This window comes from Nannobrachium achirus (genome assembly GCF_963921795.1).
Source record: "Nannobrachium achirus genome assembly, chromosome: 3".
Lineage (NCBI taxonomy): Eukaryota > Metazoa > Chordata > Actinopteri > Myctophiformes > Myctophidae > Nannobrachium > Nannobrachium achirus.
Window position 1 is genome coordinate 33,701,167 of NC_137812.1, and position 14,149 is coordinate 33,715,315.

The window sequence follows — 14,149 nt, forward strand, 5'->3', positions numbered from 1 at the left end:
GAAAGGTTAGATATTGAATTTCTTGCCTTAGTAATATAAACTGGACCTGAGTTGTCGCTGTACTTGGATCGCTTTTTTCTAAATCTCTTTGCCCAGAAAGATTTGTGTTGTGATGTGCTTGTAGATCTGCTTTTTTGGCTATGTTGGGTTTCAAGTGGTTAATAAAAGCTGTACTTTTTCTGGGCATACCTTATTTTTTGTATTTTTTCTTATTTGAATTTCAGGTAGTTGGCAACCATAGTTTGTGTATGATCCTAATATTGGCGAGATATCTTCAATAGTAGTAGTATTTTATTGTTTAAACAACAAGGGCTATCACATTTTATGTCTCACTGCCTGGTAGGTTGACTTCACTTTATGTACAGTGAAACATAAAAGTGGGACAGCTATTACTGTACTTTGTAATAATGATCTGTCAATATCCTAAAGGTTGGCTGAAGAAGGGAAAAGAATTCCTGATTATGAATCAATGACCACTGACCATCCATCACAATTCAAGTACCATGTATCGCAATATGGGTGAGATTCTGAAACAATACACACAATCACAATTGTTTCTGTTAATCTGAGATGATTTGATGGTCTTTTTCTCATGTTGTGATGTCTGTAATTGAATAAAGCATAGAACTGCAGTCAGTGTGTTAACTGTTGTACAGGTGGAATACAGAGTCTGGTCCTACATCAAGATTCAATTACCCTGTGGATTTGTGTCAAAGAGATCCCTTTCCCAATCTTGAACAGTAAGAAACTTGGCATCATTTGCTCTCAGTGTTTTGTGTTATTTATACTCTTAAAATGTCATTCTGGTCTACCTTAAAAACCAAAGATGTCAGGGCCTTTCAAGCTGTAGCCCCTAAACTTTGGAATGCTCTTTCGCAAGCCTTGAGAGATGCAGCCTCTGTTGAAAATTTTAAAAACAACCTCAAAATGCTACTATTTTAAACGGTCTTTTTTAATTACCTTTGTTTTGCCTTTCTTTTTTCTTTTTTCACTGTATGTGAGAGCCTGAGAGGTGCTATATAAATACATTTACTTACCCTCTAGGTTATCTGTATGTTCAGATCAATCAGATGCGAGTCCATTTCCACAAGACAAAGGGTAAGCAGTACATCCTATCCCGACCTTTACAGCTGTTTATGTTGTACACACACAAGACATGACACTCAGTAAGAAAAGAAAAGCTATTTAGCTCAAACCACACAAATACAATTTAATAAAAACAAAGTTAAATATTTTTTCTACAAACTACAGGACAAAAGAGGTCACGTGTGCCATATGTTCAGACAACAAAGCTGTGAAGATCTGTCTGACCTGCAATCTCTCCTTGTGTGAGATTGATGTAAAACCACACTACAGCAATCCTGCTCTACAGAGACATAAACTGGCGGATGTAACCAGAGAGGTGGATGATAAACGCTGCCTGCATTATCACATACCTCTAGAATACTACTGCAAGACTGACCGCATAGAGATCTGTGGTGTTTGCTCACAAACAACTCACAAAGGACATGACTTGGTCTATAATCAGGTACAGGTACAAATGTAAATCATTAAAAAATATTGTGTACAGTAGTATACATCAACAGGTTGAATTGGCAATAAGTATTTAAACATGTTTTGTCATTACAAATGTGTCTACCTATCACAATAATGATTATGACCGCCTGTTCTCATTATGCTGCCATAGGCTTCAGGTGGAGGGCAATACCAAAGCTCAGCCAGACTGGATGATGGTACCGGTAAGTATTGATCCTAATCTTTCTGAGCAGATATTCTGAATATCTCCATAATATTGCCAAGCAATGCTGCATACATTTGACTCTCAATTGGAATTCAACTTTACATATTGTTCTGTTCTGTTTGTTGTGTGATACACTTGAATAGGTTATGGTTATGATGACTGCTATGATGTTAATGTGTCATGTTGTCTGAAATCCCCTTCACCAGTGCTGCCCCCTCCTGGTTGGTTCAAGATCCTGCCGCTGAAAACAGGCAGTGTGAACCTTACCTGGGAACCTCCTAAGGGACTGGATGGGCCTAAGCAGTACAGAATAGTCTGGAAATGTGACGAAGAGCAAAAAAGTTTAAAGATCAAAAATAAGTGCCAAATTGAAATCAATGAGCTTAAATTAGGAAGAAAATATGACTTTGCTGTGGCCACAGAAGCAAACAAAGTTAAAAGTGTCTGGTTGACGGATTCTTACTTCACAGGTAAGTAAAGGTTTAATCTGATATGTTGTACATCAACCTTTAAAGGACCATGCCGGTGTGGTGTCAATACATGCCATTGTCTAGTTTTGGCCACATATTACTTTATTTCTACAGCATATGGCACTTTTTAAGAACAGAATAATACAAAGTCAAAACTAAGAAAAAACACTAATGGAAAATAGAGGCAGTCGCCTAATATCAATTAGACAATACTGTGAGCTGCAGACAATGGGTTAGAGATACCAAACCACCGTTATGGTCCCTTAATGCATAATCTAGTCATCTGTGTTATTATAAATAGAAAGTGCTTGCTGCTTTTACTATATTTGTTCTATTTTTTATCTAGAGATCCCAGCCCCAAAAGACTTGATTGTTGACCATCTGAATTCAAACTCTGTAACCCTGAGATGGACCAAGGCTCCCAGAATGGACCAAATCCAACAGCATTTTGTCATTTCCTATGGCATCCCTAACGCAGAGCCCAAGACTATATACACTGAAAGCTGTAGCAGAACACTCTCTGAGCTAGAACCTGACACTGAATACAATATCAGTGTCTCAACTGTGCTGCCAGATGGGGACGAGAGTGCACCTGTGTCTAAAACCATAAGCACAAGTAAGAATTCTGCATTACAATACTATGCATTATTATAGTTGTACAGTATATGCTATATATATATATATATATATATATATATATATATATATATATATATATATATATATATATATATATATATACATATATATATATATATTTTGGAACTTTCCAGCCTAAATAAATAAATTAACAACTGTATATGGTATCCCTAAAGCTGATACGGGTAGTTTTCTGCTGACATAAGCAGATATTTTTTGTGATTGCTTATTTTTATTTTTGTCCCCGCCAGGCCGAAAGGCATGGCCGAGACTATGTTTTGCCCGCTGTCCGTCTGTCCGTTGGTGTGTGTCCATCCGTCCATCCACTAATCTTTGGTGCCGTTGGCCCGGTCACTGCCAAACTGTCAGAACCTCTGCCCCACATTTTTCACATCGGCCTGTTCTAGCACCACTATGAGTGTGAGTTTTTCAAAACTTTTTGACAGTAGTCCTTCAGTAGTCCTTCAGGTTTTGTCCAAAACTCACGCAATCGGAAGACAGATCTCTACAGTCATGTGATCCACATTTTCTCATATTCCATCCTGATTGGCTAAGATTCCAAAGTTTGCAGAATTGGTCAGTTTTGAACTAAACACAGCGTGCAACTTTGGTGAAATTGTGTTGTCATACTTCACATGACATCACAATATATAATATAAATAGTAAGACGGAATTCAGTTCCCAGTGGATTCCTCGCGACTCACGTGTGCAACCACACTTGCAATTTCCCAGAATTGCTTCTTTCTAGTTTTATTTTATTATATTCATCTAGCAATGTTCCCTAAAGAAATAATAGTCTCTGTGACACTTCTAGAGGCCGCAGTGTGCCTCCAAAACTATTCTGTTATCTGTCAATTGATTGACATACAGGTCTAACCAATCCAAAAGAGAGGCACCCTGATTGGTACCGATGATAGAGCTTTTCACAGATAAAAGAAACATTTTGGAGGCAGACTCCGACCCCTAGAAGTGTCACAGAAGCTATTTATTTAGGGAGCATTGTTTAAAATAAGCAATCACCAACTATCTGCTCACATCAGCAGAAAGCTAAATGTATATCAGCTTTAAAGGCTGTCTTTTTATACATTCTCTCTTTGTCTTTTCACAGAATCCTGTCTTATGGGGTTGTTATCCAGTGCAGGACTGAAAGAACATTATGAGCTCAAACTCAAATTAAGTAGTGTTCTTGAGATAAACCACAATACTACATCAGATGAGCCACTTCATTCAATGCAATCACTTCCAGGGGCATTTTTAAAGAAACTCATGATAGCAAATGTAGATGCTAGGAGTGTTAGATGTGTAACATCAGAAGAAGACAACTACATTTTTGAGCTAGGCAGTGGTGACAAAATAGAATCTGAGAGCAACAAAGCCAATGCTATCAACCCACTGGATCTCACAACTGCACTGTTTCTGTGCTCAGATAGTGCTCTGCAACAGGAGATGGTCCAGAAAATGGCAATGTGTCAATTTGCTGTTCCTCTCCTACTGCCAAACTGCGATACAAAAGAAACTACGCTAATGCTTTGGCCAATGCGAGAACTTGTTAAGAAGTTCAAACCATGCACATCGTCTGAGTCATTTGTTGAGGAAAGTCTTGTGGCCTCTAAAATCCCATTAGTTTCCTTTGTAAGTCTAGGAAAGGACAGCTTAGGCAAGTATCAGATTTTGAACAAGATGCTTAACAATGCATTTGTCCATCGTGACATGGATTGTGATGATGCCTCCAGAAAGATATCAGATGGTCTAGTTGAAATCAGCTGGTTCCTCCCGTGTGGGAACAAAACCATAGACGTCTTTCATAAACCTGTGGCTGTGGCAAACCTAAGGGGAGACATTAGGTCCTTTGACAAACAGTTCTCCTTTCTCTGTAAGACATCAGCTGCAGTTTACATTTTCAGTGATGATTATGTGGCCGCCCTAAGTGCCCTGAAAGGAAAAAACGAAAGAACACAGTATTTTGTTGTTATGAGTGGAGAGAGAAATGCTTTCGGAAACTCCATAAGAGGACGGCCCTCATTTGATGATAGCAGCAAGTCAATCAAAATGATCGTCAAGAAAAAGCAACACGACGCAAACTTTGTGAATATCCTGATCTCATCTGTTAATAACATCACAGATAACAATCCAAATATTGTGACAATCGAAGACATGGCTAATGTTGCTCAACACCATGGGATACTGGTAGATGAGGCCAGTGAAGAGTGTAGGAAAGCCAAATGGCTAGCAGATGAAATCACCAGAAGAATAACGAAAGACACAGTGAATTTCAAAGAGGAACATCTACCGTTACAAGGAATCTTGAGGGAGCTCTCCCTTATAGATAAAGAAAAACGCAAAGCTGGATACCAAGATATAAGCTCTCTAAAGACAAGGGAAGAGGAACTGAGGAAGACACGGAAATGTTTCAAAATTACAGACACAATGGAATGCTTCATCAGTGCAATATTAGGATCAAACACAGAAAGATCATATTTTCTGAAATGGATGAAAATCAACCTAGACAACTTATCTCGACAGAACCTGTTGGATTTGAAGGCACAGTACAAAGATCTTTGCCAGGAAAAAGACATTTCCGGCTTGGACCAAAAAATATCGGAATGCTCTTTGGGGCTCGAGCATTTTCTCCGTGAACTGGGCCAACTGTATGAGTTCTACAATTCAGAACACTCTGTCTTAGAAAACTGTCCTCAAAAGACACAAATCAAAAGACTTCCTCTACTATATGCAGAGATGCTGCTGGAAGGTCACCCAATTGAACTTGTAGATGGAGATGCTTCGGACATCCCGCTCAAGTGGATAACAGATGTACTTACATGTCTTCATTCGCATGTGAAATCAAACAGCAAGATCAAGGTAGTTACAGTGTTAGGGGTCCAAGGCACAGGGAAATCCACGCTCCTTAATACCATGTTTGGTGCTCAGTTTGCTGTTAGCAGTGGAAGATGCACACGAGGTGCCTTCATGCAGCTGATCAAAGTCAACAAAGAAGTCAGAGAGGAGCTGAAATGTGACTTTGTCCTGATCATTGACACAGAGGGACTAAAGGCCCCAGAGCTGGCTGAACAAAACGAGAGTCATGAACATGACAATGAACTGGCAACCTTGGTGGTGGGACTCAGTGACATCACAGTTATCAACATGACGATGGAGGCCTTTGCAGAGATGAAGGACATGTTGCAGATTGTGGTTCGCACTTTCCTTGGGATGAGAGAGGTTGTGAAGAAACCAAAGTGCCATTTTGTGCATCAGAATGTCCCACTTATATCTACAGATGGCAACATAAGAGAGAGGAAGAAGTTGCTGGAACAGTTGGATGAAATGACTGTGGCAGCTGCCAAAATGGAAAACAATGACACCATCACCAAGTTCACAGATGTGATGGATTTTGACTTAGATACCAGCTGCAGTTATATACCAGGGCTCTGGTATGGACTCCCACCAATGGCTCCAGTTAGTATTGGATATAGTGAAGCTGTCTACGAATTTAAGAAGAAATTGATTCAAGACATCCAGAGATGCCAGAAAACAGAAGATGTAACAGATTTTCTGAAGTTGACAAAAACACTATGGGATTCAGTTAAAAATAACAATTCCTTCAGTTTCAGGACTTGTCTGAGCACTGCATTCAAAAGTTGGGAATGGGCATTCAACTCAAAGATTGACACATGGGTGGAGAATTGTGAAAAACAGTTCAGCGCTTCCAACAAAACAGATACAATTTCAGTGCAACAGGATATGCTGAGGCGTGCAAAAGAGTTGCTTGAATTGTCAGAAAAGGAAATCTTAGAAAACCTTGACAAATACCTTAAAAAGCAAGATAGTCGTGCCAGTTTCATTCAGATGTTTAGGGAGGAGTTTTCCTTGATGGCCAGAGAACTGAGACAAGACACTGAAGGAAAAGTGAGAAGCAAATTGCAGAAATCATTTAAAAGCAAAGAAGTGGAGCATGAAGCCGACAACATTAAAGGTTCACAGGCCTATTTACTTGAAAAGAAGATCCTGGAGTTTCTGAGTCATTACATGAACAATCAATCAGCTTTTTCAGATGTAACGCTCAAACAAGAGTTTGAAAATGTTTGGAATAAAGCTGTTTCTGATTGTGAGATCAACTCCGAAGAACTCCAAATGCGAGATGTTCTCCAGGAGGTATCTGCCACATTGAGGGACAATCTATCCAGCCACTATAACATCAACAGTCGGGTAGATGAAGTGACTTTGGAGAAATGTGCGAGAAAGGCATTTGTTGTGGAGTCTGGTGGCTGGCGGGAGAAGGCTGGTGGTTTTATGAAGCATCGAGATTCGGACTATCACAGGAAAAAACAGCAAGACTTTTGTGATGGGATCATCGATGAATGTAATGCCTTCATAACAGAGACTGTGGAAAAGGAAGGTGACTATTCTGAATCCCATATCCAAGACTTGTTAAAGATGATTGATAAATCATTCCAACAACAAAAGAAACTTGAACTCAATGAAGAAACAGAAATAGGTCTCAAACAGCACATCTGTGGCATTGCAGCTGTTGAATTTCAGAAGATGCATAATGATTTTGTTGCAAAAAACAACCCACAGTTGTTGCTTCAGACATGGAAGAAGAATTACTTTGAGGACTTCATGGGCAGGTTCAATGGCAGAGACCAGTGCCAGAAGAAAGCAAGAGACTTTGTCAAGCTGTGTTTGCAGCCAGCTGTAAAAGATTATGTGACCAAGAGAACTGCACCTGATGTTGTAAAGGAATTGTTGATTAATGCAGGGTCAGAGGATTTCAGCCAACAACAAGGAGTACTCAAGTACTCTATTTTAAAACAGCTTCTTGACAAACAAGACTACAAGAAATACAAGCAATACATACATAACTATGAGAGGTTCTTAAAGACTTGGCTTGTGGAGCAACTCGAGGGGAAGCTTTTGGAGAATCCCTGCCTGAAGAAGTTTGAAAAGAAACATCTCACTGAGATAGTCAAAATGATCACAACTGCCATTTCAAAGGTCAGACAGTCACCAAACACGGCCAGGGATGTGCAATCCTTCTTTCAGTCTCTTTGCAAAGAACTTGGGGAGAAGCTTCACTTCCCGAAGAATGCTCTCGATTCCATCATGATTCTGGACATGGCATGCAAAGATCAGTTATCTCTCTCTATGACAGAACATGTGACTGAAATGGAGCGATTACTCTCAGATGAATTCGACAAGAGGGTAGACATCAGAAAGAGATTAAGACATCTACTATTCAAACCTCAGTTGTTAAACCAACTTTTTGGCTGCAGAGAACAATGTCCCTTCTGCAGTGCTCCGTGTGAAGCTGGAAGGAGAATTCATAGTGAACACTTTTCCTCTGCTCACCGCCCTCAAGGCCTCAATGGCATCAGAGACTCAAAGATGTTGGAGACAGAAACATGCTCCTTCTCTGGGGTGAAAACATCAACTGTCAGTCTAACAAGTAGTCAGTCAAGGGACTCCCATACACTCTACAACAAATGGAATTTTGCTACAGGTTCCACAGAGGCCACAGACTACTGGAAGTATGTGATGCTCAAATTCAATGACAAAATAGCTAAGGACTGTGGTGCACTTCCAGCTAAAATCCCTGACAGCTGGAGAGGCATAGACTACATTGATGCATTGACTAGCCTAAAGAAAACCCTCAGCATGAAATCATAATTTCTTTTTTTAATAGGCTTTTTTCATGGGCATTTAGGGTCAATGAACAGACATTCAGTGGTATCTACTGTCCACGTTTTTTTTTTTTAAACTAAGGATGAATACATTCTACATATCTAAGTGATGAAAAGAAGGAGGAGTACTTTTCAGATCGTTCATCCAATGAAATATACTAGGTTTAGCTACTGCATCGCTATACCGAAGAAGGTAGATATGGTAAAACTCAAACCACTGATGTCTGCAGCTGCGCTACCGATCGAGATAGAAATCCATTCAAAGAATCTCCTTAAGAATATTCTCCATTTCCAACCACGAAGCCCAGGTGGTAATTCTTACAGTTGAGTCGAAAATTAAGACATTTGGTGGTTGTATCTAGAGTAGACCATGTTGAGGTGAAATGGAAAGGGTGGAGGTGGGGCAGATGACAATATCATTGAAAGTAAATATTTTGTAGCTAAACCCATTGAGCTGTAACCCCATTTATACCACCTGTGTATGTGTTCATTATGTTTTCTCTGATGAAGGCCAGTGTTACCAAAACATGTTGGTGTTTAATACACTGAACTAGCCAAGCAATGAAGCCTTTTTAAATATGTCCTACCACTATGGCCTCTACGAATTAGTCCCTCTACTTAAATGATGATATCTGGACTTCCCTACTAAGACTACCTTACTACTCATACCTGTACCACCTTGAACATTCAGTTTGTTTTGTTTTTCAAATTGTATTGAGTAATAAATGGATATTTTGTAAATATTTAACTTTTGTTCTGCTGTATCTACAGTATATGTATACCATTTATTTCTTAAATGTTTTATACCGTACACCTGCCACAATTCTGTGAGTAATAAATGGTCATAATAAAATATTTGAATATTCATCTAATTCTCCACACCTCTCTTTTCAGACTATCAGTTTAGTGAAGCGATTATAATATGGACACATGCAATTTTTTCCAGTGATGATTGAATGCAAATGGGTGATACAATGATATAGTGGTCTATATGGTTTTGATATCATCAGGTATGATGATCATCATACCGTAAGTATGGCAAGATAATTCTGTAAAACCACTAATACAAGATTGTGTTCATTAAATTAAGGGCACGGTCACACCGGAATGATATTGATTGATTGATTGATTGATTGAAGACTTTATTTATTAGAAGTTTGCATAGGAATTCTACCTATGAGAGTGGATTCCGCCAATGCGTTTCAATAGGAATGGAGTGGAATTTGGAGAAATCTGCGGATTTCTCCAAAGATCCACTGCATTCCCATTGAAATGCATTGGCAGAATCCACTCTGTTGTAGTGAAACATCTTCTGATGCTTAGCTGGTAGTTGGAGGCCGTAGGGCCCACAAAACTGTGAAAAGTGATGACTCATCGCTAAACCATCGTTTTGTGGGTGTTTTGCGGGGCTATTTATAGCCCAAGGAATGTATTTTGTGCAAAACAAATGCTTGCAATGGATTCAGAATCATGACAAACCCCTAGTTAGACCCCTCACATCCTACTTAAAGCAGATTTATTTCAGGGTATTTTCCTCCTGTATTTTGGCCTCTGTGACGACGCCGAAGGTCGCTGACTCGGGCGCCCTAGCTAAATCATTAGAGAATGCCCTGGGATACATCTGTGCAAAATGTGGCGCTTTTAGACTGATTAGCACGAAAAAACTCTAAGGCCCCAGACCATGGGGCACATCATCATTGAGTGTTATACTGTAGGTAGAATATTATAGGTGAGATCATTGAATGTTATAGGTAGAATATTATTCCGGTGTGACCGTGCCCTAAAGGGGTATTTCACTTTGTGGTCATTTTAATGTATACTCTGGCTTTTGTAATCTCCCCAGACAATGTTATGTTTCTTTTTTCAATATTTGATATTGGTATGGGCAAGCCTCGCTATCAACATAACTGAATATTCAACATTTGTTAATCCGATTTTAAAGGTTTGTTTGGTTTGTGACACATGACAGACAAGCATTTATGTTATGATAACTGGTTAAAATAGAAAAGTTGGGCACCTAAAACTAATCTCAACGTTAAATTGACAGTTTTTCTTCCTTTTAATGTATAAGCATTACAAATGAATGTATGCTTTGGGAAATTGTCTGATATAATGTATAAAGTATATGAGATTTTAACATGCATAGGGCAGGAGCCCATCTCCTGTTTCCTTATAGCATGAGGCAGCTTGATGTACAAGCACACTCCCTGGACATGACACTAGTATGTCACATGCTGAGTATACCAAGCAGGGAGGCACTGGGTCCCATTTTCTTTGTCTTTGGTATGACCCGGCCGGGGATCCCCGACCTCCCAGTCTCAGGGCAGACATTCAAACCATAAGGTCATTGAGCTGCATCTACATGCATTGCACGGTACTGTAAATATTTTGTACATCGCCAAATGACTGGCTATCACAGGCATTAAATGTTATTAAAAGCATAAATGTATGCCACCCCATTTGTAAAATATACCGTATTTAGATATCCAATATCATATAATATATATATATATATATATAATATATATATATATATATATATATAATATATATAATATATATATATATGGGTCAGTGACGTGACGCCCCAAAAAATGTGTTTTTAAAAAAACTTTAAATTGCAGGCATAAAAGTTATTTACTTTTGTTCTACTCACTCTCAACCTTATGGAAATACATTTTGTTTTTAGATATTTTATTGGAATCAGACTTTATTCAGCAGTTTGTTGTACTTGTGCCTAAAATCGTCATATGGTGTGACATGAAAATAATTGTTCATAAAATGAAAATGGAGTACATCTTTCTTAAGTTACTCACTTTATCAAAGTCCTTTATCATAACTAACCAGTGATCCACTATAGTTTTTTGAAAATTAATTATATCTGTATATTTTTTTCATAATCGACACTCTGTGTGAGGCCCATGTTCATGATCTTACAACATATTTTAAATGTATTCTGTCAAAACTTTCTCTAAAATTACACAAATATTTGTGACTCTTCCTGATAATATTCTCTATGTAATCCATAAACATTTTTTGGGTTTAATCATTAATAAAGGTATGATTTCTCACTATTTGGAATGTCACACCAAATGATTTAGTGTCACACCGTATGATCATATCTTCATGTGTCAAAGCAAACTGTGTTTTAACCTACCTATTAGTGAGTACTGAACTTTACTGATTGATTAAACAATTACCCAGGATAACATGGCCTTAATATTTCTGAACAGGATATTATTGTAGGGCTTTAACATGGGATAAGAAAGAATTGTAGTAGTAGATGGATGATGAGGATGTGCACAGGAATGCTACGCACACCTAAGTCTTCTGCCGGCCCACGGCAGAAGGATCCTAAAGGGACAATAAGGCGCATAGCCACACTTGGAGCCAAGGCATTGAAGGCAACATTTTATTAACACCAATTAGTGGAAACAGAACTCAGCATTCAGGTAAATTGCTTTTTTCCGAAGTCTCCTGAACTTGAACACAGCATTTTTTTGTGTTGAACAAATGTAATTAGGAATCATGACATTACACCACATCTCCACTAGCTAAAGAGTGCTGGGTTGCGCAACTCCGAAAATAGCTGATCTACAAGCTCTCGCAGCACAACGTGTTGAGAGCTTGTAGATCAGCTATTTTCGCTAGTTTTGTCTCGGGTCCTACCTTAACACTGTCCACTGTCCAGTCCAGTGAGTGAAAGTACAAAAGTATTAGATCAGATTAGATTATACATTTAGACTGTATTGTACATCAGCCAGTCGTATTTGGTGAGGGTAGCAAACCGGCTGCCTTGTTGCGGTTCTGCTATACAACCTCCTGCTCTTCGTAGAAAATGCAGTCTCGCCCCTTTGGCTCCTCTCTCCTTGCTGGGTCATTGTTTAGTTTCTCCCTGTACTTTCTCGTTCTCTCAGCACTTGTCATTTTCCAGCTGACAAAAGAAAATGGAATGTATAGTTTAAGACAAAGAGAAAATATTGTTTAGATTGAAACAATATGTTAAGGTTTCTGTGAAGGGGTTTCTGCTCTGTCTGATGAATTTGAAGTATCACTGAATGAAGCTAAATTACATTTTATGTAAAAATGTTTAAAACAAATGTTTAAATGTACAAAAGAAACATGGAACTTTGTTATTTGTTGTTATATCTGTAGTTAAATACAGTATAAATCATATGGTGTGACAGTCAAGTCATATGCTGTGACAAGCAGACATGTCACACCATATGATTAAGTGTCACACCATATTACTGTTTTCTCCATTTAGGTTTACCTTGAGGCTACTATGTACACATTAGCATGCTAACAGCATGCTAGCTATAACAAAGCAGCCTAGATCTACATGGAAATATGACCAAAACTTCAAATAACTTAAGCTTTTTTTAAAGAAAAGGTGTCACACCAAAATACATCCAGAATGGTGAGTTTGTCAACGTTTCAACAAGATGGCATTTCATGAAAATGTTAAAATCATAACTCACCTCAGACACCTGTCTTGCAGTTGTGCTGGGAGTGCTGAATAGCCTTACAGAAGAAGGACCTCTCTAGCCAATAGGTGTCCAAATAATTGCCTGTTTAATTTTTCCAAACTAGTGTCACACCAAATGATTTTGGGTTGGGGGACAAAATGTTTTTGATCAGAAATGACTGAAAACATTATGCTTTGACTTTGAAAAGATATAGGCTCAAAATAGACATTTTTTTTAGCCTAAATTCATTTTCAAATGATTTTTAGCAATTCTTTTTCTTAGTTTTATTCAAGTTCCCACTTTGAGAAACAAGGTCAGGACAGTCACACCATATGAGTTTTGCCATGTTTGGTTGAAGATTCTGAAGAAATGAGGAATGAAATGTTTTAATCTTGAGTAAGTTCACATAAAGCTTAAGGTCCTGCACAATATTCAGAAGGTTTTTGACAAATATATTTTTTATTTATACATGTTTGACACCGAGGACAGCAAAAACGTTACGTCACGTCACCCACCCATATATATATATATATATATATATATATATATATATATATATATATATATATATATATATATATATATATTTTTTTTTTTTTTTTCCAGTGGAGCCAGACCCCTAGTGTTTTCAGGGGCCCGGATTAGGAAATGCATCACTACTCATATTTCTTACAGTGGACTGATGCCAAGTTACCCTCCCCATTATGGCAGAGACATTGGCCATTGGCCAATGAGGTGTATGTCTATAAGTGCAGTTGAAAATAAATGACGCATAGTCATCATGGCTCATAGTAATGCTCTGGTAACAACAGTGGACTGGATATAGGGCAGTGGGGAAATTTGGGCACCTCGTTGTCCAATTCGCCATTTTGTAAAAAAAAGAAAGACAAAAAAATATTATATATATATATATATATATATATATATATATATATATATATATATATATATATATATATATATATATAGCCTGTATAAAATTAGAATTAATTATTATTACATTTTTTGATGGGAAATTTGACAATTTAATACCGAGGTCACGCTTCCTTGGGTGCCCAGTGCCCCACGCAGTGCCCACGAGTGCCCACCTAATCCTGCTACCAGCTGAGGCTATCCAACCGTGCTTCCGGAAACAAAGAACGACGGGAT

At 38.2% G+C, this 14,149-nt stretch overlaps 1 protein-coding gene across 1 annotated transcript; it reads left to right on the forward strand.

The window, feature by feature from the left end:
- Window positions 1-2,713: 2,713 nt before the first annotated feature.
- LOC308282191 (up-regulator of cell proliferation-like) lies at window positions 2,714-8,517 on the forward strand (the record flags this gene model as incomplete). Its single annotated transcript, XM_080722536.1, has 2 exons — window positions 2,714-2,827; window positions 3,959-8,517. The coding sequence occupies exon 2, from the start codon at window positions 3,970-3,972 to the stop codon at window positions 8,515-8,517; it is 4,548 nt and encodes a 1,515-aa protein (XP_080578662.1). The 5' UTR covers window positions 2,714-2,827; window positions 3,959-3,969.
- Window positions 8,518-14,149: the final 5,632 nt, after the last annotated feature.